Source organism: Protopterus annectens, chromosome 2.part1 (genome assembly GCF_019279795.1).
Source record: "Protopterus annectens isolate FY-2018-M chromosome 2.part1, PAN1.0, whole genome shotgun sequence".
Lineage (NCBI taxonomy): Eukaryota > Metazoa > Chordata > Ceratodontiformes > Protopteridae > Protopterus > Protopterus annectens.
The window spans coordinates 1922909327-1922936133 of record NC_056729.1 but is presented as its reverse complement, the minus strand read 5'-3'; the positions used below and the strand labels follow the sequence as shown (position 1 = coordinate 1922936133).

At 42.3% G+C, this 26807-nt stretch overlaps 1 protein-coding gene across 1 annotated transcript in view; it reads left to right on the top strand.

The window, feature by feature from the left end:
* Positions 1-26807, top strand: part of LOC122795069 (IgGFc-binding protein-like) — a 342549-nt gene that overhangs the window by 68269 nt on the left and 247473 nt on the right. Inside the window, exon 3 of the mRNA XM_044063644.1 lies at positions 9561-9830. Coding sequence (XP_043919579.1) covers positions 9561-9830 — 270 coding nt within the window. The remainder of the gene's footprint in view (positions 1-9560; positions 9831-26807) is intronic.

Here is a 26807-nt window from a genome sequence, read left to right as displayed (position 1 = left end):
GGGTAGGACAGTAGGGAAACAAGCTCGGGATGTGTAGGGAAGGTCCATAGTTGCCCATCTCTTTACCAGCAACAGCTGTGCATATGATGCTAATTTGGAGCGATATTTGGAACCTTCCACCCCTGAGAGAGGGGTGAGGACAACAAAGTATGTTGTACTGCCAATTGTAATTATCTGTTTACATGTCCAATGGACATGTGTGCGAAATGGGCAGCTATGTATGGGGTGTAATTTTTTGTGGGTACAGATTGCCCTTTTTTTATTTAATTATTTTTTTTTTCAGGTGAGTGGAATGTGATGTAGGGAAGTAGGTATATTTGGGGAGGTAGGTTGGGTAGGTATACAGACAAGACAAACAAGATGCATACAGGGGTGGAGTATGACACATAGGTTAAGTGAACACAATTGACGGGGACAGATGTTTGGAAATCGCAAGCCCATGAGCCCACAGATGGTAACAGTGGGACTGAGATCCCCACCCATGGGCAGTCTCCACTGCACCTTCACAGCCCCGGGGGGTGGCTGTGCTGGGGGCTGAGTAGGACAGGCAGGCTCACCTGAGATATGCGCCAATCTCGCATCGAGCTGGCGTAGGGGAACAGCGACTAAACACTGGATCTCCCTATGCACCACAACCCGGACCATTTGGAGGTTGACAGGTGGCCCTTCTCCACCCACGCTTGCAGGGGGGACGAGCCCCATGCCCTGCAGCACTTCCACCCAAAGGTGGCACAGGACCAACGGAGGAGGGTGGCCCGGGCTGGGCACCAGACCTGCTGGTGCCAGGTGCAATCACCAGCTGAGGAGGGAGAGGTGGGTCCGCTGGGACTGGCCTTCCCATACGTTCTGCGTTTTTAGGTGTGTTAATTTACAACATGGACAACAGCATTCCAGGTTAGTTGTAACAGCATGCAGCAATATTCCCATTAATCCAACGCACCAGGGTTCCAACAGTTGAACAGCAAGCATAACACATGCAGATATTGAACGACAGTGGACATTGCAACAGCATGCAGGGATGATTGGTGGTAACAGGCCACCAAGATTGTGGTGTTTGAACAGGGCGCATGCATCAAAGTAAAAATAAGTTTATTGAACAATAGGACATATGTCCCAACAAATGTTTTGAGAATACACATACCCATTGAAGTGTGGAATTGCAATGTTCATGCACATGGAGTAGGGGGTAAAAAGAAACATCCATTCACATGTTATTAATACCTTTACTCTATACTACATTCCTATTGACTGCAGGTGTATATCCCCTACATGTATTATTACACTAGACAACATGCATTAGATTGTGTAATGGGTTTGGCTAGTTCATTATACACCTGACATATATCTGTATCAGTAACTGTCCAGGCTGCAGATGTTACTGCTACATACTTGTATTTTATTTGTATATTGATGTATCTACACATCTGGATGTATTCACGTGACATTTTCACTTAATTTTCTACAGCACCCTACATTTCATGTAGCACACTCACATTTCTGGTGAACACCTTGACAAGCTACTCGTGTGCCAGATTTACCTATGCGTGACAGCCATTTAACAACTGTTGAGGACTGTTATATGCTTCAGAGCTACTGGCACTTCCTTCATCCACTTTATATGTGACTGCAGGACTGTGGGTTGACAGCCCTTAATACAACAGTACTATTTATTGAATGCAAGTGTACAACAACATTTCTTAGTAACTGACACAGACACACTCCAAGTATTACACCTTTATTATTCACATTAAACACTCTTTTCTACAGGCTGTCCCCTGAATTTGATATTACAGTGCATACAGAAGATATTACAGTGCATACAGAAGATATATACAGGACATTTTATACCTTTATTTATAGGTTCCAACACTCTTTTCCAGGCTCGCGCACTTATGTTATGTGACAGCACATGCAGAGATAGTATTCCAGACCTGCTTTACCTTTCTTAATGGGTTACTACACTCTATTCCTGGCTCTCTGACTTTTGTTTTATTACAGTACATGCAGAGTATTTATTCAGGGAATTAATGTAATATGCTTCACAGCTACTGGCACTTCCTTCATCCACTTTATATGGGACTGCAGAACTGTGGGTTGACAGCACTTAATACAACAGGACTATTTATTGGATGCAAGGGTACAACAGCATTTCTAAGTAACTGACACAGATGCACTCCAAGTATTATACCTTTATTAATTACACTGAACACTCTTTTCCACAGGCTCTCTCCTTTATTTGATATTACAGTGCATACGGGAGAACTATTCAGGACATATTATACCTTTATTGATAGGTTACAACACCCTTTTTCAGGATTGCTCACTTATATTATCTGACAGTATATGCAGAGATAGTATTCCAGACTTATTTTACCTTTATTAATGGGTTACTACACTCTTACGACACTTTTGTCATGCTCCCTCACATATTTTATATAACAATACATGCTGAATATTTACTAACCTGCCTGGTGGCACAGCCTTAGCAGCCTATCTGCATAGGCTTGCTGATTCATAGCACAGACACCTGCAGCTGTGGAGTAAATGAAGGGATATTGAGACATATCTATCCATTATTTAGACTATATTAGCTTGTCTTACATACTGCATTCCATGGCTACCTACTTAGTAGTGGGGCATCTTGCATCTGACGGGCCTCCTGGATCCACTGGTTCAGAAGGTCCTGCTTGTGTCTCTTCAGGTCTGCATGGTGGTGACGGACCTGCTCACCAGTCCTTGGGATGCCAGTGGCACTGGTGAGTTCATGAGCCAACCGGTTCCAAGCCTCTGCATTATACTCCATTCCTTGGAACTGGCCCTGCAGGAGTCGAGTCTCATGCTGATGGACTAGGAGCCAAACCATGTATCTTGACTCTTCGATGCCCCAGCGTTGTGGACTAAAGCGTGTTCCCTCTCTGACACCAGACATCCTAACTGCAGATGACAGCTACAATCAGTAATGGCGAGTATTCCCACCTATGTGGCTTAGATATGCCACATTTCCCGCACTTTTCTGTGACTGGCCATTTTTGAATATTCTCGACTGACTGCAGCCCTACTTAGCAATGGTTAATCTACCTTTTATTACTATATATATATGTTAACAGGAGATGTTTATTCTAAGCTGGCGTGGCTTAGTGGTTCAGTACTTTGATTATGGTGCACAGTGTCCTGGGTTCAAACCTTATCATTGCTTTTTATTTTACTACTGTCCAGACAGGTTAGGGGGCGTGACTGTGTTTAAGCAACTTTGCTCTATGTTGCCCGATGGTGCACGGGTTGGCACGGCGCACATCTCCGCCCAAACCAATTGTGCTGGGTATAGCGCTATTTAGCTATGGGCACCTAAATTGCACTGGGTTCAGCATGATTTAGCTATGGGCAACTAAATTGCACTGGCTAAAGCGCTGCTTAACTGTGGACAATTATATGTCAGGTTCCTTTATAACTTTACATTTTATTCACTGATACATAGGCCATTTCAATGCTTTTTAGTAATTGTTTTATCATATCTGTCAGGACTTATTTCATATACTCATTTTTAACATAAAATAGGAAGGGGAGTGGTGGGACTCGAACCGTGGATGCCTCCTCTTTGTGCAAACGCTCTACCACCATGCTATTACTATTTGTCAAAATTTCATAACCATTCCTTATTATGCTCTTCCATGTCGAGATTGCTAAATGCAGCTAAGCAATGGGAACACCTACGCACACACAGGCAAATATGGGCAGCTATATCGGGTATTAGAAAAAAATTAATGTTTTACTTTTTATAACTGTGCTGGGGGTTTACAATGTCAGGGAGTGTGGTGTTGGGTACATGGACATTTGAGCGGACTCGCTGTTGTGTGTTGACATTTCACATTTCACACACTTGCAGGGGCATGGACCTTTACACTGCTCGGCAGTCAGGCACGCCCCCTGCTTGCCTGCATGGTCTGTGTTAGACTTGGGGATGACTCAGCTTGCCCTCATGAATATTCATGGCACGCTGACATCATACCGTTCAACTGCAGCCTCCGAGTAAGACTTATTTAGTCTTACATGGGGGATTCGTAAATCCGGGGGAGTATTCTATCAGGGAAGCCAAGCCTCCCTACACACCCCACATGCCCTGCTAATTATATATAGCAACTCTAAAATCACATGATTGAGGGGGAAAGAGCATATTTCCTGATCCCCACTGTGCAGTGATTGCTGGACAATTCAGTGTATAATCACATAGGTATGCATTTGAGTCTTTATGTAGTCGATCACATGAAATTCAACTATTTAAAAGGTCAATATTTTAATATAGACCCATGCATATATATATATATATATATATATATATATATATATATATATATATATATATATACATACATACACACACATCACTTGCAAAACCGGTATTTGTAAGCAAAAGATTTAAGATTTGCTGGCTGGAAAGTCCTAAAGCTCTTTTAAGGGTGAAAGTGCTCATCTGTTTATTTTTCATTAAGAAGGGTTGATTTCTAAACAAGTTTTAAGTACTTGATTACTCTGAAGTCTCAACTCGGCCTGCTTACAGAGAATGATGCTTTTTTTTCCGATTTTTTTAGGAATACCAGAAGCAGCTTTTTTGCTCAAAAGAACCAGTTTTACTTTGGTCTATTGTTTTTCATTATGGGAGAGAGATGTCTTATCCCCCTCCCCACAGGCTGGAAAATTATTGTGCCTCACTACAAGGATGTGCTTTGTTCACTCCCCCCCCCTCTCTCTCTCTCTCTCTATATATATATATATATATATATATATATATATATATATATATATATATACATGCCGATAGATAATACAGATAGAAATATAGATGGATATATAGATATATGCATAAGTCTTCATTCATTTGATCTAATAAAAAAAACATATAAAAGCTTTTGCTGGCACAAAATATCTAAAATTCGGAATACTGAACTTGAAGTTTACACTTTCTTCACTATTGTGTGATCCCAGAGCTGATATATATCAATTGAAAAGGGTCTGGGGTGTTTCCCTCCTGCATAAAATATTTTTTTCTTTTCAGTATTATTGGTTTAGATAATTTGATTCTTAGTTATTTTGATATGGGCACACACACACATGCACACACACACACACACACACACACACACACACACACACACACACACACACACACACACACATACACACACACAGACAAACACACACACACAAACACACACATATATATATACATGCATACATACAGACATACAAATCTTTCAAGCACTGGCATTAATGCCCTACTAGCTTGCCGATATACCAAAACACTTGTTCCCATAATAAATGTCCAGGCTGTTCTTAAAATATATCTAAACTGGTATTTGCTTTAATATAATTTGCTGGTCTGTTCCAAGCATCCACTACTATGTCAGAGAATTAATTAGTACATTTCTCATTCCTATAGAATCTTCTACATAAGTTATCTGATGATTTTATATATATATATATATATATATATATATATATATATATATATATATATATATATATATATATGGGTCCCCTACACATGATTAGAATTTCAGAAAGCTGAAACCACCCATATGGCCGAGACCATATGATCGACTTTTGAAATTTCTATCATGCAGAACGGGCATCTCCATATACGGAATGGGAAGATTCCCATCTTTCTCACTGTAGTGTGATCTTGGAGTTGGTATATTTAAATTGCAGGGGGGGTACAGTGGACGTGCCCCCCTGTTAGCAACATGTAGCTAAGATTTCATTTTGTAATTGTTTTTTTTTTTTTTTTTACATGTTCGAAATTTCAAAAGTCGGACATATAATCTCGGCCATATGGGTTTCGGCCTTCTGAAATTTTGATCACATATAGTAGACCCATATGTATATATATATATCTATATATATATATATATATATATATATATATATATATATATATATATATGTGTGTGTGTGTGTGTACATATATATATATGTATATATATATATATATATATATATATATATATAAATATATTATATATCTATATAAAATATACTCACATGTATATACATATAAATATATATATATATATATATATATATATATATATATATATATATATATATATATATATCTATACATGCCCTTTGTAAAGCCACATAATGAAAAAAATATTTAGAATCCATGGCATTCTACATACTTAAAATGTTATTATTGTTTCTCTTCTTTGCCATTAAAATCTGGAATAAGTATACCACTTAAGCAATAACTCATGCCTGGGTGTGGGGAATGCTGGATTTACCCATGGTTGGTGTGGTTTGGTCATGAGGGCGAAGCCCGAGTGACCAAACAAAGACAACCATGGGTAAATCCAGCATTACCCACAACCAGAAGTGGGTTATTGCTATTATACAATTGCATTATTTAAGAAAAAAATACTTACTTTTCTTAAATAATGTCCTTGTATAACAGTGCCATGCTGTTCTTCCACCTCTAAACAGCTCCGCTTTGCCATTGCTGATGTACTGCACATGTTTTTGGAACTTGCGTTCCCACGCATACCCAGTACATCAGTGCTCGGGAAAGTAAGCAACGGAGAAAACAAGATCTCCGTTGCTACGCCTTTTTTTTTTTTTTTTTTTTTTAAACCCTTAAAATTAAAGAATATATCAACGGAAAAAAGTCTGGGCGATCGGACCTTTTTCCGTTGTATATTCTCAATGGGCATGCTGGTTGGGCTGGCCAATCAGTGTGCACATTTTACAATGTTACCGGCCAGTCATTGTATAATTTCTATTATATCATATGCTCAAAAAATGTGCAGATTTTGCTGACTTCCACACTATATAAGATCATCCTCCATGGGCTCCATTCTACATATAATGCCGGATGGAAAGACATAGCTTTTTATATCCTGATGCAGCTACATCTGAGTTATAAACCAAACCCTTTTAGAAACCCATTGCATTCTTAAATCAAAATTTCATACTTTATGCATATTGATACTAATGTACAGGGTATTAAGTATCTTAAAATTTTGCTGAAGCTTTAAAGAAAGAAAATATCCACAATTTGAGCATCTACAATTTCATTATTAGTTAACTTTGATTTATGCATGTATGGAAACTTCTTTGGGGGTATTCCAGCCTATACTCGCATAAGAAGCAATAATTTCAACCCACTCCTAGTTAGTAAACTCATTTAATTAGCTGTTCTCCCCAGACCTCTACTGGAAGTGGACTTCTACCCTGTTGGACTTTCCTTGTAATCAAATGTCAATAAATAATAAATACATTATGGTTCATAATAAAGCTTAACATAAAGAGGAAATGCTTCACTTACACAGGCTTTTTGTATTAAATTTGCACATTTTTAGATACTTAGTCTTTTATTACTAAGATGCCTATAACTGTATATTATTTTGTGAGGAAATGCATATGTCTAAATGACAGTGCACTCTTAAAAATAAGTACATGTTGAATTAAATAGAGCTAAAGGGAATATGTTCACAAGTGTATGCATCACATGATCACTTCAGTCTCTGCTGTACCTTATTTATTTATTTATTTTACATTTGTTAACCATGGGGTGTCTGACTGAGCCAAAAAGGCCCCTTTTCAGCAGAGGCCCAGGGAGAAAAGCTCCACATAGAAAAATTACAGATGCATTTAGTTATTTAGACGTGATCAGTATACATACACATTACAAAATACATGTTTTTACAGTGGTATGCAGCACATCAGCAGTTACAGTGGGGAGAACAAACAAAAAAAATATTAATTTAAAAATAAAGGTAAGTAATAGATTTGTGGTCTACAGCTGAAATATGGAACATAGGTAGAATACATACATAGTACACAGGTACAGTACATACATTGTAGATTAACCAGTGTTTGAGTAAGATTGAAAACTATTATCAAGTACTCTAGGTTTAGTAAGAGTACCTTATCCACTTTCACTAGCCTGGGGAGCAATCATGGCACTGCCAACTTTGCTTGAGATGTTGCCTGATGAGGTCTTTAAAGGAGGCTTTGGACGATGTATTTTGAATGCTAGTGGAGACAGCGTTCCATTTTTTAGCCACTGAACTACTATATAGTGCATCTCCAAAGCTATTGTAGTTGTTGGTGACTTCTAGTAGTAGTTTGCTTGATGATCTAAGAGGCCTTTTGGCTGAGTGATGTACTAGGTTTTTGAGGGCAGGACACTTATTGGGGAGGTAATAGAGTGAATGACGAGGCAGAGCTGATTGTAGGTTAGGAGGTTGGGAAGTTCAATCCAGTGGAGCTATCTCAAAGCAGTACAGTGATGAGTTCTATTTGAGCAATTTGCAGAAAAGCTTGCAATTCTGTTATAGCAAGCTTCTATTTTGCTTAGTTCAGTTTTGTTGAGATTAGTCAGAATGGGAGATGCATAGAGTAAGTAGGGTGGATAGACGTTGGGAGCGAGCAATGGCTGATCTTGTGCTGTTGGTAAGAAATGATTTGATACGGTAGAGTGATCCCAGTTTGGTATGTACTTTTTTTAATAGTTAAGTTGAGATGACTATCAAATTTTAGGTGGGAGTCTATGGTTATTCCCAATAGCTTAGCCTGTGCCACTGGAGCAATTGGAGTAGTATTTGTGGAATAGATAGTGAATTGACTGTTATCAGTGTTTTTGTTAGAACTGGTTATAATCATAAGCTGAGTTTTCTTTGAACTGAGGATAAGCTGGGCTTTGGTAAGGTAGTTTTCAACATCAGAGAATGCTAGTTGAGTTGTTTGCAGGAGGATGGGAATGTTTTGTGAGCACAGATTAAGGTAGTGTCATCTGCATACTGAATGATAGATGCATGCTGTGTGGAGGTATGGAGGTTGTTTGTGAAGATTGTGAATAGTAGTGGCCTTAAGACAGAACCCTGTGGGACTCCTATAGTTATGGGCAGCTGAGGAGAGGGAGAATTTTCCCATTTCACAGCTTGGTACCTGTCAGTTAAGTAGCTTTGGAACCAGGTAAGAGTAGGATTTGATAGGTGATACTGGTTTAGTGTATATCAGGGATACATTTTAAATAAGTAATTACATCAGTATTACTTAGTCAGGAAGCACATCTTGTAAGCATAAACACTGCCCTTGATGGGAACCACATCATATCAGGAAGCACGTCTTATAAGCATAAACACTGCCCTTGGTGGGAGCGACATCATATCAGGAAGCACGTCTTGTAAGCATAAACATTGCCCTTGGTGGGAGCCACATCATATCAGGAAGCACATCTTGTAAGCATAAACACTGCCCTTGGTGGGAGCCATATCATATCAGGAAGCACATCTTGTAAGCATAAACACTGCCTTGGTGGGAGCCACATCATATTATTATGAAATGAGAAAAACATCAGTGAATACCATTTTTTCACCTGATCTTGTTGATGTTTCACATACCTTTCAAAATGCTCATTAGACATTCAGTGACATTGTTCCTTCTTTAAAAGGTTTACAGTATGTAAAATGTCAGCCATATTTTTATAATGTATGCAGCATTAATTGCAGAAACATCACACCAAAATCAGGTGTAAAATAACTATCTTTACATTTCTTTCCTAGGAGCCTCTCAATGCGTAGACTTCAATGTGACAGTGACACTGCAAGCTTATGGTTTTATTCAGGCTAATTGGACTAATGATGCCTGTGCTGACAATTACAAACTCCAGCTTTCTACAGCAGAGGGTCTCTACATATTACAAGAGGAAATAATTGATGGAACCTCAAGAATATTCTTTGGACTTACTGTTGGTTCAGTCTATAACTTAAAAATTTGGGCGATAATTGCAGACAAAATGTGCTTTCCATTGACAAAGCAATTTAAATATTGCGGTAAGTGTATCTTATTTTCTGATCACATGGATACATTTGGACAGAAATGTTGCTTCTTGACCCATCCTTGAAGGTTTCACAGTTATATCATTCATGGGATGCATAAATGGTTACCTTCAGTGGTAAGCCCTACAGCGTGCATCCATCCCGTGCTTGTAATCCTTTCTGATTCATCTCAGTGATTTTCCATGTCTAAAAGAATCACAGCAGTAGCTGTCCTACCAGCTGAGGTGATTATTCAATCTATAACTTAAAAAGCCTGGCTAAAATTACAGACAAAATGTGTCTTTCAATGAAAAAGCCATTTAAATATTGTGGTACATTTACAGAAATACTGTTTCCTTACTCATGCTCAAAGGTTTCACAGTAATATCATAACCATAGATTCATAACAGGTTACCATAAGTGTTAAGCAGTAACTGAAGTTGCTGACCCATTGCTGCAAACCTTTTCACTTCAGAGACTCACCTGCTGCAGTAGTCTGTCCCACCAGCCACCCTGTAGGATAATGAGGCACTCTGGGGATGTGCTAATACTAGTTAACCATGTGCTCTCTCCTGTAAATAACTGCAGTAAGTGATTTATACTGCTGAGTGATTCAGAGAATCACTTAGCTGCATAAAACAGTAAGTCTGGCAGTGAAAATTAATTTGGACAAAATGCTTCTTTCCACCATTATTGGGAATGGGCCAGACCACATTGCAGGTAAGCTTTGGGAAGGTCAATGGAGAGGTAGTGGTGGGGGATGTGTGTGGGAGAGTGTATGCCTGTCTGCAGAAGTCACAGTGGACTACAATGATTCTGTGTGCATGCAAATGTGTCTTTGCCTGCGGGCTTTAGTAGGGGATGGAGTGTGTGTGTGTGTGTGTGTGTGTGTGTGTGTGTGTGTGTGTGTGTGTGTGTGTGTGTGTGTGTGTGTGTGTGTGTGTGTGTGTGAGAGTGTGTGTGTGTGTGTGTGTGTATTCAAGAGTTTATCCATGTGCACGTTCATCTGTGGAGGTGGGGGTTAATGCTACTGCTTTGTTCTTGGTGAGAGAAGGAACAGGTGGGCTTTGAGTCATGAATGTCTTGAATTTTGCTGTATGTATGGGACTTCACTGAGTGGTCTGGTTGCAATTTTCATGAGAAATTATTCATGTCCTTAGTACAGATTGGCTTTCTTTTTCTTCCAGCTGCAGTATATTATGTCCAAGATATCTATAAAGAGAAGCAAATATACCAAAACTAGCAACATCTGCATTAATACTCTCAAAGAGCAGCTTGTGATTAGTGCTACCTGTTTTCGTTTGGAAAAAGAAAATTAAGGGATCATTGTGTAAAGCTGCACGTACCAGTGTTTAGCCCAACACTGTATCCACTACCAGACAGACAGCACCTCCAGTAATTTACTTCAAACCTCATAAGGACTATTTACTCTTCATTCCACAGAAGTAAAAAGATTCAACCATGGATTTGGATTTTTCAACCATCTCTGCATGGTTGAAGTGTACATCCCTATGTAATTTAGCAACTAGTTCATGTTTACTGACAACTACCTAGTACATAAACAAACTGACAAACTGTGCTAGAGATGTAGTTATCAGTTCACAGGTAAGTACTAGGCTATGTGCCTTTGTAGGCCATCTCAAGCCTAATCAATTTCCCTTCAAAGGCAAGAATCAAATGCTGTACCTTGCATCTGTGAGGTAAACACTTTAACCATTTTGCCATACATTAGTGTTGTAATGCTGTTTGAGGCATAGCTGTCACACAAAGCCACAACAGTTAACATGCAGGTTGTCAGTATCACACAAAACCTCATCAAATTAATCACACACAGTTCAGACCAAACACATTGATCTATATATGTTGAGGCTATAAAAAATAACCTACCTAAACCATAAATGCCTCTTAAATGTAACTGGAGAAACAAGTACTCACAGAAACCTCACAAACACACACAACACAGGCAGAACACACCATGAAACATACATCTAAGAATCACACTGAATCAGTTCAAAAGCAGATAAGGCAAACCTTCACACATTTCAATATCCTAGGCATGGATGATTCCATTGTTAGACACACTGATGAACCATTCACAAGACTATGAAAGGCACAGGTTATGTTCACTTACCTATCATTTTCCAGTATTCTCCACATCACACCTGCACTCAAGTCCTTGCACCAGACGTATGTATAAGACACAGTCATAGTGCATGTAGTTGTAAATGACTTGAGACACACCGGGTTGTTCTATATGAAGAGAGAGAAATGATGGAGTCCCTGGAATATGTGACCAAGACAGGTATGAACCTAGCTTTGAGCAGCATTTTACCATCACAAGGAATGATATTGCAATACAAACATAAGATTATTGACTTCAACAATTGGCTTAGCCTCAGGTGTCACTATAGAAGTGTACAATATATATCTGCCTGGGAAGAGATGGTAGACAGTCCCAACTATGAACTGTACCTAACCCCTCAAGGCTTTTATGTAATGGATACATCTGTGTCCACACTCATAGTGCCTTTCTTTAGGCAATGTCAGTCTTCTAAAGTTTCCAACATAACAGAACAGAATCCAGATTATATAAAGATACTGTATCTCAATGCTAGGAGCTTTAACAAAAATAAAATCCACTCCCTACAAGCATTCATTACCATGGAAAACATCAGTTTCTCCATCATCATACAGACTCGGTTCAAGACCAGTGATAGTTTTAATGCCTTCCATGTGCTCAGACCCACCGCATTAGACAAAGACACTAAAGGTGGTGGTGCCTCCATGAAAAAACAGTCATTTCATCTCCAGATTTGTTGGACAAGATAATGACCTGGGCTCCTCCATGTCGAACTTATTATTAACAGAACACCTTATCGTATCATATCCAACTATAGGATCCCCTCTATGTCCCACTCATACCTCACAACTGTACAGATTTTCACAGAATGTCCAGATTTTTGCATTATATTTTGGTCTATTTCTTATAAAATTGTGGTTTTCTGGAAAATTGTTGGCAAATCGCTGAGGATTGATTGAAGTTAGAAAATAATGGCAGACAATTGAGTTTCAGACTTTATACCCTTCATAAAGTTAATGGGGGTAATTCAACAAAGCTTACACAGAGCTAATATCAGTGTAAGCATAGTGACATGGCTCGAACACTGTGCGATCCAGGAAACAAGACTGGGAATCGTACAAGAGTCTCCCAGTACTGTTCAACCACGGTGGGAATCGTGGAATGTAAATCACCTCATTTTCTGTGAAAACCATGACAAATGAGGTGATTTGCTGATCCAGGAAGCAGACAGGCATCCTTGTAGGAGCCATGTCTGCATTAGAAATGTATGCGGGAAATGTCCATGTACCAGACTGCAAAATAAAAAACAGGGCTATGACAACTAAAAGTAAAGCATGTATTAGTTGCATTAGGCATGCGAATGGCCAAAACTGTGGCCATTGGCATGTAAAACTGATGCAAAATATTAAAAATCAAAAGATAATTTTTCCTGCACATATGCCATGTTCAAGTGGAGTGCAGCAGTGCCAAGCATGGGATCTGACAAAAAATAAATTTAAAATATTAAAAGGGGATTATTTAAGCTAAAATTAAATTCCCCATTATACTGGCCAGCATACAGATGGCAGGAAATAGTGGTTGCTAAGGAGATAGGCTGTCGTGTAGTGCTGTAACTAGGGTATAGGTAATTAGTTGTATGCAAATGAGCTAAGTTTACTGAATAGCAAAATGGGCCACCGTGTCTGCAGGTACCTAACCGTGTAGGGGCTAGAACATGGTGGTGGTGTAGGCAGAAGAGACAGCTGACATGAAAAGGGGGTGTGTCATGCTTTGTGTAAATACATTGGAGCTCAGTGGCTTTATTTGCACTCAGCTAAGCACAGCTAAGCGGGGGGGGGGTCTCAGGCTGCTTAGTTGTACTTAGCTGGTAAGAGAAATGCTGAGCATGCTCATGTACAGGGGAGGGTCCTTTCTGCTCAGCAGTGTTTACACTAGCTCCATGGGTTAAAACTGGAGGAAATTAAAAAAAAGGAAAAAAAAAAAGAAATAGCAGACAAATGGCAGTCAACTATAAATGACCAATAAGGTCTCTGCCACTCACAGTGGGACATTCAAACCCCTCAATAATGTAGCTGGCAAGTGGAATATCTCATAGTCAGCCAATCACACAGGCTGCATCTGCAGCACACCAGTATAAATTATGCATACACCCTTCAATTTGATTTCACCACATATTCTGCACTATTGGAGTACACACTTGGGAATTTTAACTGACAAAATGATAGGGGCTGCTGCTGCTTTGCTACATCTCTACAGGCTATAGACTGAGGGCAGTGATGAGGATGATGCTGACAACTGGCTAGACTGAGGAGGAGAAGAGTGTTCAGATCCAGAGTAATCTTTCAGGGGCTACATGAGCTGGAGCTAGTACACTACAGTGTGGACAGGGACATACTACAGCAACTCACTGAGCTCTGCCACCCTCACCTGAGACCCAGAGCCAACAGAGGGGAACCCATACAAGTGGAAACAAAGGTATGTGTAGCCTTAAGAATACTAGCTACAGGTACTTTCCAAAGACCTACTGGGGACATCATGGGGGTCTCACAGGCATCCGCATCCAGGGTACTCCACCAGCTCCTGAATGTCATGCTAAGACATGCCAGTGCCAGTGCACACATTTATTTCCCCAGTACCTCTGAGAAGAGGACCAGCAATATGCATCTCTTCCACCATGTAGCACACTACCCAGAGGTACTGGGTGCCATAGACTGCACCCATGTCCACATCAAATCACCACCCAGTGAAGAGTGTAGCATCTAAGTCAATCACAAGGGCTATCACTCCATTAACTGCCAGGTTGTGTGCAATACCCAGGGCATTATCATCAATGTATGTGCTGGCAGCCCTGGCAGTTATCATGACTCCCACATCTGGCACGCCTCACAGCTGTACCAGCCAGGAGGGACATCCCGTACGGCCATCTCGTGGGGAATGCTGGCTATGCACTGGAACCGTGGATGATGACACCCATCAGAAATGCACACACACACACACACACACACACACACACACACACACACACACACACACACACACACACACACACTGAAGAACACCATAATGAGGCACACACACATACTAGGAACATTGTAGAACATGTAATTTGGCTGGTCAAGTCACGTTTCCACTGCCTTGACATATCTGGTGGAGCCCTGCAGTACTCACCAGCCACATGAGCACACATCTTCATAGTATCTGCCATGCTACAAAATATGATCATGTGGAAACAGCTGCGGCAGGAACATCACAGGGTAGGGGGGCACAGCCCGCCACCATTGCCAAGGTCCCCACAGGCACAGAGAGACTCAGAGGATGAACCCCCCCGGCCTGTCCCTGTAGGCAGATGTAGGTCTGGCCAGTAAACTCTGGCCTTGACAAAGAGACAATGCATAGCACATGCACTGTCACCCTAGGGACCCAGGGGCTGACACTTCTCTCTGACTTGCACACACAGCAAAAAGGATGCCACACACATCACACTACTTTACCTTACCATGTATAGGCTGTGTACTGCTGACATCCGACAGAGTTAGCCCTGAAGCACTGTCTTCATAACTGCCCAAGGCACAAAGTGCGTCACTCTTCTTAACAACTAATGAAAGGAGTAGTATGTTGTGGTAGCATATCTATGGTATCACTGCATGCATGCAAGGGAATGGGGTGGCCTACTGGGATAGCAACAGACAACTGACAGCTATGTGGGACAACAGGAAATGTCTGCAAATACTGGCTTCCACAGAATATGCTGTAGTCCCCTAGGTGACAAAACCCACTGCAGTATATGTGGGGGACTAACAAATTGTGGGGTCATAGGTCACATACATGGATGTCAATGTTGGAGTCCCATGCACACCTCTCAGCCTCTCCTAGCAAGTCAGCTGTACAAAGCCATAAAGAAATGTGTGGCAAAGGGCCACAAATAGGGCCAGTTATTAAATATTGCTCTGTCAAACTTAGACAGTGATATTACAACAGGTCTTGCTGTTGCATCACATCCCTGAAGGGTAAAAAGTCTGAAATTCAAATGTCTGTCATTACTTTCTAACTCTGGTCTGTAATGATATGCCAGTATTTTCCAAGTCAACCACAATACTGTGCTAAATGGACCTGAAATATGAAGCAAACATCTGGACAGTCTGTGGTAATTTGTACAATTGAGAGGTATGCCCCCCTCCCTCCAACACACTCGTGTTCTCATAAAAATGCAGTAACATTTATGTTTGTAGGGTAATAGTATCAGACCACACATTCTCACGGCTGTCCCAATCAGCTTGCTAACTTGTTCCATGCCCACAATATGCAGGGGTCAATGTGATATGTCTGGGCATGATTAATACTGTCAGGAAGCAGACACCACTTACTAGTAGCTGTTGTGGTTTAGTCATCTAAGTGCAGTACTGTGGTTGACAGGGCCTGTGGCACCAGACTGGCTGTGCCAGCTATTTTGCATGTCAGCAACACCTATGGTAGGAGTTGTACACACTGTACAGAAGGCAGTATTTGTTACTGTAGGAAAGCTGGTCAATGGAGGGACAGGGGGACACACATACAACAGGGACAAATTATAAATATTGCACTTACAAACATAGAACGTTGATAGAATAACAGCTGTTTCAGTAGCATGAAGTCTCTGAAGGTCAAGAAGTCTGAAACTCACATGTCTGTCATTACTTTCTAACTTCACTCTGTAACGTATTCACCATTATTTGCCACACAACCATAATATTATGACAAATGGGCCCACATTATTAGCTAAACATCTGCACAGTCTGTGAAGATGTGTACACTTGAGAGGTATCCCCCCCTCCCTCAACATACCTGTGTTCACATAGAACTGCACTAACATCTATGCCTGTAAGGTGATAGCAGCAGGCCACAAAGTGCCAAGGCTGTCACAATCAACTTGATAACATGTTCCATGTCTGCAATAAGCAGGGGTCAATGTGCTATGTATGTTTGCAGTTAATAGTGTCAGCAAGTCGACACCACTTACTGGTGGCTGTTGTGGCTTAGTGGTCTAAGTGCAGTACTGTAGTTGTCAAGGTCTGTGGTTCGAGACTGGCCATGGCAACTATTTTGCATGTCAACTATGCCAATGGTAGGAGTTCTACACACTGGCCAGAACTCAATATTTGTTACTGCAGGAAAGCTGGACAATGGAGGAGCAGGGGGGCACATATATGGACAGTGCACAGGTCTGAGTAACCTACACAGTGCCTACTACAACAGCAGGTTGTGACAAGTTGACTACCAGGATGCCACATCACTGAGTCAGTACAGACAAGTTAGTGAGCACCATCCATAGCCGTGAAATGACAGGGTGTCACAGAATGTCCACACATATGCCTCATATATCTGTTCTGCTTGTCATAACATTGCATTTGCCTGAAAAACCATTGGCAAAACAATAAAGGTTAATGTGAAAACATTAATGACAGACAGTAGAGATGCAGATGTCATCCCCAAAAGTAATCGCAAACTAATACAAAACCATTTCACCAACTGTGTATGCTTGGAAGCGCAATATTAAGAGCCTGCCCCCATGTCTGGGCCTGTGTCTGACTGTTATGTATGGTCTTGTCCAGATGCCTATCTGTAAGAGTCTGACAGCTATAGCCAACCTGTAACCTTACAATAACAGTGCAACACAAACCATCTGAGGACCACAGCAGATGTACTGGGCACAATGATAGACAACCCTCTAAACAGGTACAGTCAGAGGTGTGAGGTCTGTAACCCTGTGTGTAATGTTATATCTTCTACCTCACTCACACCATAACTACAAATACATAACAGCAGCAACTGTGGACAAAGGCCATGACTGCACTACAGAAGGACAAAGAAACACATATAAGGGGGAGGGGAACCACTGGCCAGGCAAACATAGAATGTGCACACTAGAACAATTTCTGCTGTAACATAGTTCCTTGCAGTGTATGGGGTCAGTAAACAAATGTCTGCCAGTGATCCCTCACATAACTCTGTACTGATCTGCCACTCACATACCAGGTAATCACAGTGCTATGTAGAATGCACCACACATATTATGGAAAACTCTGCTCAGTCCAATGCACTCTGTACCCACACCAGGATATGACTCAGTTAATAAGGATAGCACACAGCCAGAAGATTCCTCACACAGTATATCACTGATGTACTGGACTGTTTACACAGCTTCATCAGACATTCAGCTTTAGCACACAAAATCCTGGACCGGACTACAGCTATGTCTAGAGAATTACAGCCCATGTTGAAACCCACATCTGACTATACAGCTCTGTTGTCCAGATATGTCTTCGCATATAGACAGCTAGATACACCTTAACTGTGTCTCCCCACCCCCATCAGACAGGATTACCCGCAGCTACCTGGAGGTGGAATATAGGTGATATATCTGCATTTGTTAAGTGTGATAGGCATACATATGTATAGGTAACATATATAAATATATCAATTATAGAGAGGCGGAGAGAGAGGGAGGGAGAGACAGACAGAGAACGATAGAGAGAGTGAAAGGCAGACAGACAGAGAGAGGCATATAGAGAGAGAGAGAGAGACCTTGAAAGGCATAGAGTGATGTCTTCATGCAGACAGTTGCACACCATATGCCAGTATGAAGGTGTCTTCCATTGTGTAATAGTAGTCAGGTAGGGGTTGTAATCTCACCTCACCTGCCTTGTGTGTTATTGTGTGTGTGTGTGTGTGTGTGTGTGTGTGTGTGTGTGTGTGTGTGTGTGTGTGTGTGTGTGTGTGTGTGTGTGTGTGTAGGTTAAAGTATTTTGAGATGTTTTCCACCCAGTAGACCACAAAACTGCCCTACTTTACAAGTCTTGATGATGTCATCCACCTTACAAGCACCTTTGGACATACTTTAGCTCTATAAGCTCCATGGTGCATGAGATAAATATGTTGCACAATAATACATAAAAGTAGATAGTTAGGGATTCTCATCTCAGCACTGGCAAGTGTTTGTGTTTGTAGGTTAAAATATTTTGAGGCTTTTTCCACCCAGTAATCTTCAAACATGACCTACTTTGCAAGGCTTGCTGATGCCGTCCACATTAGAAGTACCTTTGGACACTTGGCAGTCCTATAAGCTCCATGGTGCAGGTGATAAATGTATAGCACTATACTACATATATATAGATAGGTATTGGTGCTAATCCCAACACTGGTAACTGTATGTGTGTTTTCGTAGGTTAAAGTATTTTCCCATCCAGTACACTTCCCATTGCCCTACTTTACAAGGCCTGCTGATGTCATTCACCTTAGATGTACCTTTGGACACTCTTCAGCCTTTTAAGCTCTGTGGCATGTGTGATAATGACATAACACTATAGTACAAATAACTAGATAATTAGGGCTTGTAATATCAGCACTGGCAACTGCTTGTGGGTGTGACACCCATATCCCCCATGTATGTGTGTGTGTTGGTTATATCATTTTGAGGCCTGTTCCACCCTGGTGCCCCTCCCATTGCATTAATTTACAAGGCCTGCTGATGTCATTCACCTTAGAAGTACCTTTGGATACTCTTCAGCCCTATAAGGTCTGTGACACATGTGATAACAGCATAGCACTAAAGTGCAAATGACTAGATAGGTAGGGGTCTAATCTCAGCACTGGCAATTGTGTGTGTGTGTATGTGTGTGTGTGTGTGTGTGTGTGTGTGTGTGTGTGTGTGTGTGTGTGTGTGTGTGTGTGTGTGTGTGTGTGTTTGTTATATCATTTTGAGGCCTGGTCCACCCTAGTGCCCCCCATTGCATTACTTTACAGGGCCTGATCATGTCATCAACCTTAGATCCACTGTTAGACACTTTCTAGGCATATAAGCTCTGTGGCACATGTCATAAGTAGGCAGCACTATAGTACATAAGAGTAGGTAAGCAGGGACTTGAATCTTAATACAGCCAACTATACTACTGTACGTTTGTGTCTGAAACATATCTCCTGTGGCTGTTGTGTGTGTTGGTTATACCATTTTAAGGTGTGTTGACCCTCTCATAGCATTACTTTAAAGGGCCTGTTGCTGTCATCCACCTTATATGCACTATGTTAAACACTGCAGGCCATACCACTTATCTGTACAGATTTACGCAGAATGTCCAGATTTGTGCAACAAATATGTGGTCCATGCCTCCTAACAATGGGGTTTTATGACACATCATTAGCAAATACATGACAGTTGTAGTTACACACATCAGCTTCAGACATCATATCTGTTTGAAGCGTCATGGTCATGCAAAGTCTGTTACCCTATCACTTGTCCAGGTTTGTAAGAGCAATATCTGAGAACAGTCACTATTTTGGGTGGTTTATCCCATGATCTATGAAGGAATTCCCAAGATTAATTGGTGTAGGAGGTTGTGACTTATGTCCCTAACATATAATCTCTGTGGTGCATGCAATATGTATGTAGCACTATAGTATATACAAATAGATAGGTAGGGGTTGTAATCTAACCACTGCCAACTGTGTGAGTGTATGTGTTTCTGTATGCATATCCCCTGTGCCTGTCTTGCCTGTGTATATGCGAAGGTTATACCATTTTGTGTGCCTATTCCACCCTGTTAACTGCCCCATTGCCAACATACTCATGGCCCCTACAGATGCCATCCACCTTACAAGCACAGTTACACATTTCCTAACACAAAGGCACTGTGGCACATACAATAGTCATGTCACTCTGTAGTCTACGTAACTGGATAGGTAGGTCTTCTAACTGGAAAAGTGTCAGCTCTGTGTGCATGTGTGCTTCAGTAGTTTGTGTGTGTTTCAGATAGTTGCACCATGTTTAGGGCTTGTGAACCCCGCATTGGCAATCTTAACAGCACCTACACTTGTCACCCACTTGGATAGTAGTGACAGACACTGCAACACTATAGTAGCTCTGTGGTGCTTGTGTTATGTATATAGCAGTATCATTTGTAAACCCAGGCAGGTAGAGGTTCTAATATCAGCAAGGGCAGGTCATGAGTGTGTGTATATGTGTGTGTGTGTGTGTGTGTGTGTGTGTGTGTGTGTGTGTGTGTGTGTGTGTGTGTGTGTGTGTATGTACACCCCCTTGCAGCAGTCTAACTGTGGTGTGGACACCAGCATACCCCTCATAGAAAGATATCTGGTGAAAGCCTTATGGAAAATTGGGGCAAAGACCAAACATTGAGCAAAACCTTCTCATATTACTGTGACATGCATGGAAAGTAGATACCAGAATAGGCTGTGCATTTGAATGCACTTTCCAAACTTTATGTGTTGTTACATGACAATATCCGTCATTAATCTGTAATGTTAGTATGTCATGGTTTTCAGTTTGCCAGAAAACCATAATGTTATGACAAACGGAGGTCAAATGTGTTTCAAACATCTGGACAATCTGCAGACATGTGTAGATGTCACAGGTATGGCCACCATCTGTACCACCCTGCAGGTTGTGGTCAATGTTTGCCAAGGTGTGACCTGTGATAACAACTGAACCAATAAAGCGGTCCTGAGAGTGTAGTACAACAAACATTTCATACAGTTCTCTTCTAATTGCATAGAGCAGTTATTGCACATCAGAAGCACTGTAATGTTATGACAAATAGCGTAAGCTAAGGTAATGTCACACAAATAAGGTGTCACAGTAGCAAAGCAAAGGAAGTCCTGTGTGTTGCAATTACCGTGGGTATGGTATGTCCTGCCAACTGTCACATTACTACAAGACATATCCCACAGTCCACATTTGATAAGGTGGTGACCACAATCTGTGTCACCTATGTGTGTGCAATGTGTAGACATGTAAAGGCCCTGTGACTACCTGCTGTCCCCAATTACCCACATGTATATAGGCATGAATGCTAATTGCCACCACCCACATACGGAGGTACTGCCTAAGGCTGTGTCAACTGTAAGTATTGTGCAGTCTGTCATTGAGCCACAATCTGCTGTTAACACACTGCAATGGGCCATACAATGGGTATGGAGTGGTGTCAAGTTCCTGGCCTCAAGCTGAATGCAGACAATAGTGTCAGCATGCCATAAGGCAAGGACACATCCCCAGTATTTCGCACATGAGCACCAACCCCATAAACACGCAGACTGCACTGACAGACCTGGGTACTCAGGATGGTGGCAATGTTGCATTCAGGCAACAAGTAGTGGCAGTGGGCAGGAATTACTTGTATGTGGTTCACCACTTAGGTAAAGGGACCCCATCCAGACAAAAGGGGGACATTACCTCTGAATAGTACCTAGTCAGTACAACATTACATTAGCAGCATGGCCAGTCTGTTATGCACCTATGCAGACATCTGCAGAAACTGTAAAGTCTATGCTAACACCCACAAAGGTCAGCCATGGCCCTCAACACCTGTTCCACGCAGACAGCCTGCAATCAGTACTGCACCACTGGTCACCAGTCAGGTTGTCCACAGGTTTTTGTGGCATGCCAAGATTGCAATGTTGTGCTCAACCCTTCAACAGCTCCCCCATGTATGAGAGTATACGTCTGTGTGCATTCCTGGCATGAGAGGCCTGACTCACATATGAGATAGTAAAAACACATGGTGGATTCAGGTTTGGCTCCCAGAGGCTGCCCTGTGTCAGGACTACACTCCCCAAACATGTCAAACACAGTACCATACATACCCTCATCAACTGCATCCTGGTTGAGTGGATGGGAAAAAACATCTGTCCCTGTGGTTCAACCTGTGTCCAGCAATGGTAGGGGTATCAGGTTCTGCTTGATGATACTGTTGGGGATAAAGTAATGGCTAGGCTTGTGAGGGACCCAGGGCCAGTACTCTAGTAACCTCCTCTATATATGTGAACCTGTGGTCCTACGGAACATCCAGGTGACATGTATGAAGGCTAGCTGACTGTATCAAGGGGTATGCATGCAAGGTTACACTGTCTACCCTCGTTATCCCTCACACACTGTTGCATGCATAAGCAATTAGCTAAACATGTACATAGGTTCATAGGTTCATATAGAGCCGTACCTTGGCAATGAAAAGGTCACGGTGTTTCCACTCTGCCATACTCAGCTTTGGTATTGTCAGCAGCTCCCCAGGCTGTACACACACACCTGGAACTGAAACAGAATACGGTATATGAGACAACAGTCGGTCAGCAGTACAAACAGCAATAATGCATCAGGGCAGAAAGGTACATACACTTTGATGTGTACCCATGACAATTGCCAGCAGACAGTACCTTACAGGGCAGAACATTACTACACTACACATTGGCATATAGTCACCCTGTGAATCAGACACATATTAGCATGTCTCTGCATTGATGGTATGGATAACAGGGATGTGGTACAGGTATCATCACATGCACAGGGTGTGGTGTGGGGTTGCCAAAGGCCTAGCCTGGGCCATACAGTTCACATATTGTGTGTGTGTGTGTGTGTGTGTGTGTGTGTGTGTGTGTGTGTGTGTGTGTGTGTGTGTGTGTGTTTGTGGAGGAGTGGTGTTCAGCTGGGCCATGGAGAGGAGTTGTGTGTGTCTGGTGGTGACCTGCATGTGATAGTGATGTGTGAGTGTGTGTATGCACACAGTCAAGCCATGTACTAGCCCTACACATGGGTATGTTGGACAGCCGTGGACTGTACATGGAAGGTTGTACAGTACACAATCTCTAGCCATGGACACGCGAACTGGTTCTGCCAGGAGTGTCAGTGGCACCACCAGGCCCAAGGCCAGATGTGGTACTACTTCCTGACAGTGACTGCTGTCTGCTAGATCCATGTCCCTCATGAGAACGGCCAGGACCATGTGCCCATGGCCTGCTAAGAAGTGGTGTGGACAGCACCATCCCTTCAGTAGTGCTGGTGGTACTGCCACTATGGGATTTTGAAAGTGCATGGCCACATGGGCTCTCAGCTGATGTTGCTGCTGATCTACATCCACGTGTCCAATGCTCTAGTCCCACCACATGTTCAAGCACAGACATTGCATGGTTGAGCACTGACAATGTTTCTCCCCACTGTCTATCCATGACTTCAGTAAAATGATGTATGGCATCAGTAATGCCATGGAGGCTGTTATGTATGGCAGGTAGTGTTGCATCCATGACCATGAACATCTGTCTGGTGTACCATTCACAACATGCCTGTGCTCCATGATGGACCTAAACATGCATCGGATGACACCTGCTCTGACACCTCTGACAGGGGTGGATGGGCAGCAGTCCTCCTTTTAGCACCCCATATTAATCTGCCTGTGTGGGACCTCATCAGCTCTCTGGCTTTGGCTAGTGTCTACACTCACAGATGCCATAGTTGCCACACTAGTCTGTTGTATGCCACCACCCTCTGACCTTCCAATATCTGTGACTGCTGAGGACTGGGTATGTATGGGCATACTCACCGTATGAAGGGACATCATTGTTGGTGGAAGTGGGATGTCAACCAGTGGTACAGATTCAGCCCCCAGCAACCTCACCTGTGCCCCACTATGACCACCATCATCATCAAAGTCTGATAAGACACTGACATTTGGTTGTGAGGGGGAGATACCCCAACCTCCATGTTCACCTGTGAGGGGAAGACACCTTATGTAAATTATTGTCTGTACTATAAAGTTTGCTGATACACACACACACACACACACACACACACACACACACACACACACACACACACACACACATACACCACACACACAAACACACACACACACACACACACACACACACACACACACACACACATACAGGTGAGGCGGCACAAAGATATTATACAGACCACACTTTCTGAATGATGACATGCACAAAACACATTCAGACCACAACAGATACACTGTGGATAGGCCCTCAACAACGTGCAGTGCAGCTATGTCCAGTTAATGTTGCTACTACTACTATACACCTGTGAGGTATGTGAGGATTGATAGTATGTAATGGACTTTCACCTAACACACAGTGCACCCGTGTACACAATACTAATGTACATCTGTATAGCACAGTGGCAACATCTATGCAACAGTATATGCCAATGTGTTACAGCTCCTGTGAATAGGCTCCTGTGATGACCAATGTGATGCACCGCAGTTAACCCCATCACACGTGAACATGCACATATTGCAATATGGCTAAGTGTAACAGTTGTGTGTCAACATGCCTACAGTATTGGTGAGCCACAATAAGACAGTTCCACACTCACTGGCTTCAGGTTGCTGGCCTTAGCCACACCAGAGGGATCTATGTAGTTGTGGGGAGAGGTATTGTCAGCACACACACATGTGGCATTGGTACAGGATAAAATGTGCAATCATGAATATGCACAGTACAAGCTGTAATATTACCAAAATTGCTGACATTCACAAAAGGAGTGCACTTGTGTGCATAACAAAACCCCACTCACAAATGCAGTTTGACTTGACATATGCATCCATGTATGCAAAGCCTGCCACTCTGAATGCTACAGTATTGATGTGATGCCCAACTGGAGCCTTTCCTGCATGCTCCTCGGCTACTGACTCTGTGCCACCCACCTCCACAGCATATGTAGTAATGGTTTCCTGGGAAGTGGTGGCTGGACCAAGGTTTCCCTGGCCACAGCTGCAGCTCTTTGTCATGCATTGTGTACCAGGTCTGTGGCACGGTATCAGACCTGTTTGTAGGTCCTGTCCTAGTGTCCCACATTGTTGACTATCTCTACCAGTTCCACTCACAGGACAGTGGATTCCTGCAGGTTTTGCCAGCTCCTTCCCAACATTACCCTGTGATGGAGTCTGAGAGCATCCATGATTGCCGCAGTCTCGGCATCTGAGAAGGGCAGGTTGCATCTGGGGTATATCCCACCTAAAAGACATGAACAGGGGAACACATCAGAGGACCACATACATTGGCCACCATTATGTACAGGCCCTGCACATCCACTTCTGCTAGCCCTATCCACCGCTAACACCCATATCATACCCCTGCCATCTATCAGTACAGTATGTGTGTGGGTATTGTGAACATGCTGGCATTACAGCATGCATTGCCTTCCTGATCCTGATGTTTCATGTTCCCCACAATGAGGACCATTAATGTGCATAATTCTCCATTTATCATTCACATGACACAGCACCTGCAGCAGCTGGGGACATCGCAGAGGTTCCCCACCAGGGAATACCAGGCCATCAAACATCTACCGTGCATCTATAGGCTATAAGGCCAACCCTCTATGTGGTGTCATACATACTCCTCAGGAGTAACCTCACTGTGGCATGCAAGGCAGTCATGAACTCCACATTGCTGGAACTGCTGCATGAGCGCAAGTCATGTTCCACTATGTTAACCCACACACACAACCTGATGAGTGACCTGGACTGGCCTTGTTGGCAGCTGAAGTGTGTCACACACAATCACCCTGTGGTGGAATGGGCACCCTGTCCACATCAGGTAGGGTATATACCTAAACCTTTGCAGGCATAACCTGGTCAGATGGATGGTTAACAGCACATACACCCTTAGGATACCACCTGTGTGCCTGTTTGATGGGGACATCAGCTGCTGCCTGGCATACACATGGGCTGACATGTGGCCTAGCCATGTGGCTGCTCAGGGCCCATAGCCTAGTAACCTGGGGTGGCACAAGGACTACCAGAAATGGCTTGACCGCTGTGACAGACTGTGTTATGTGTCCACACACATTACTGTTATGTGTTAATTGGAAAGATCATTGAGTATCTCTCTCAGTTTTAACACAGGATTTTATCTCAGATAATTTTGTGTTTTTTATATGTTTGTAGTGAGCTATTCAATATGATTTGGCATTTTATATGTTAAAGTAATTAGGCTTCATCTGCAGCATGATTGGTTGGGTGGATAATTATAAGGAAGTGTGCTATGTTGTATTTTTAAACAGTCTGAAGAAGCGAATGTTATTCGCAAAAGCGCTCACATTTTGTATTAACGTTCTTTTATATTAACTTTCT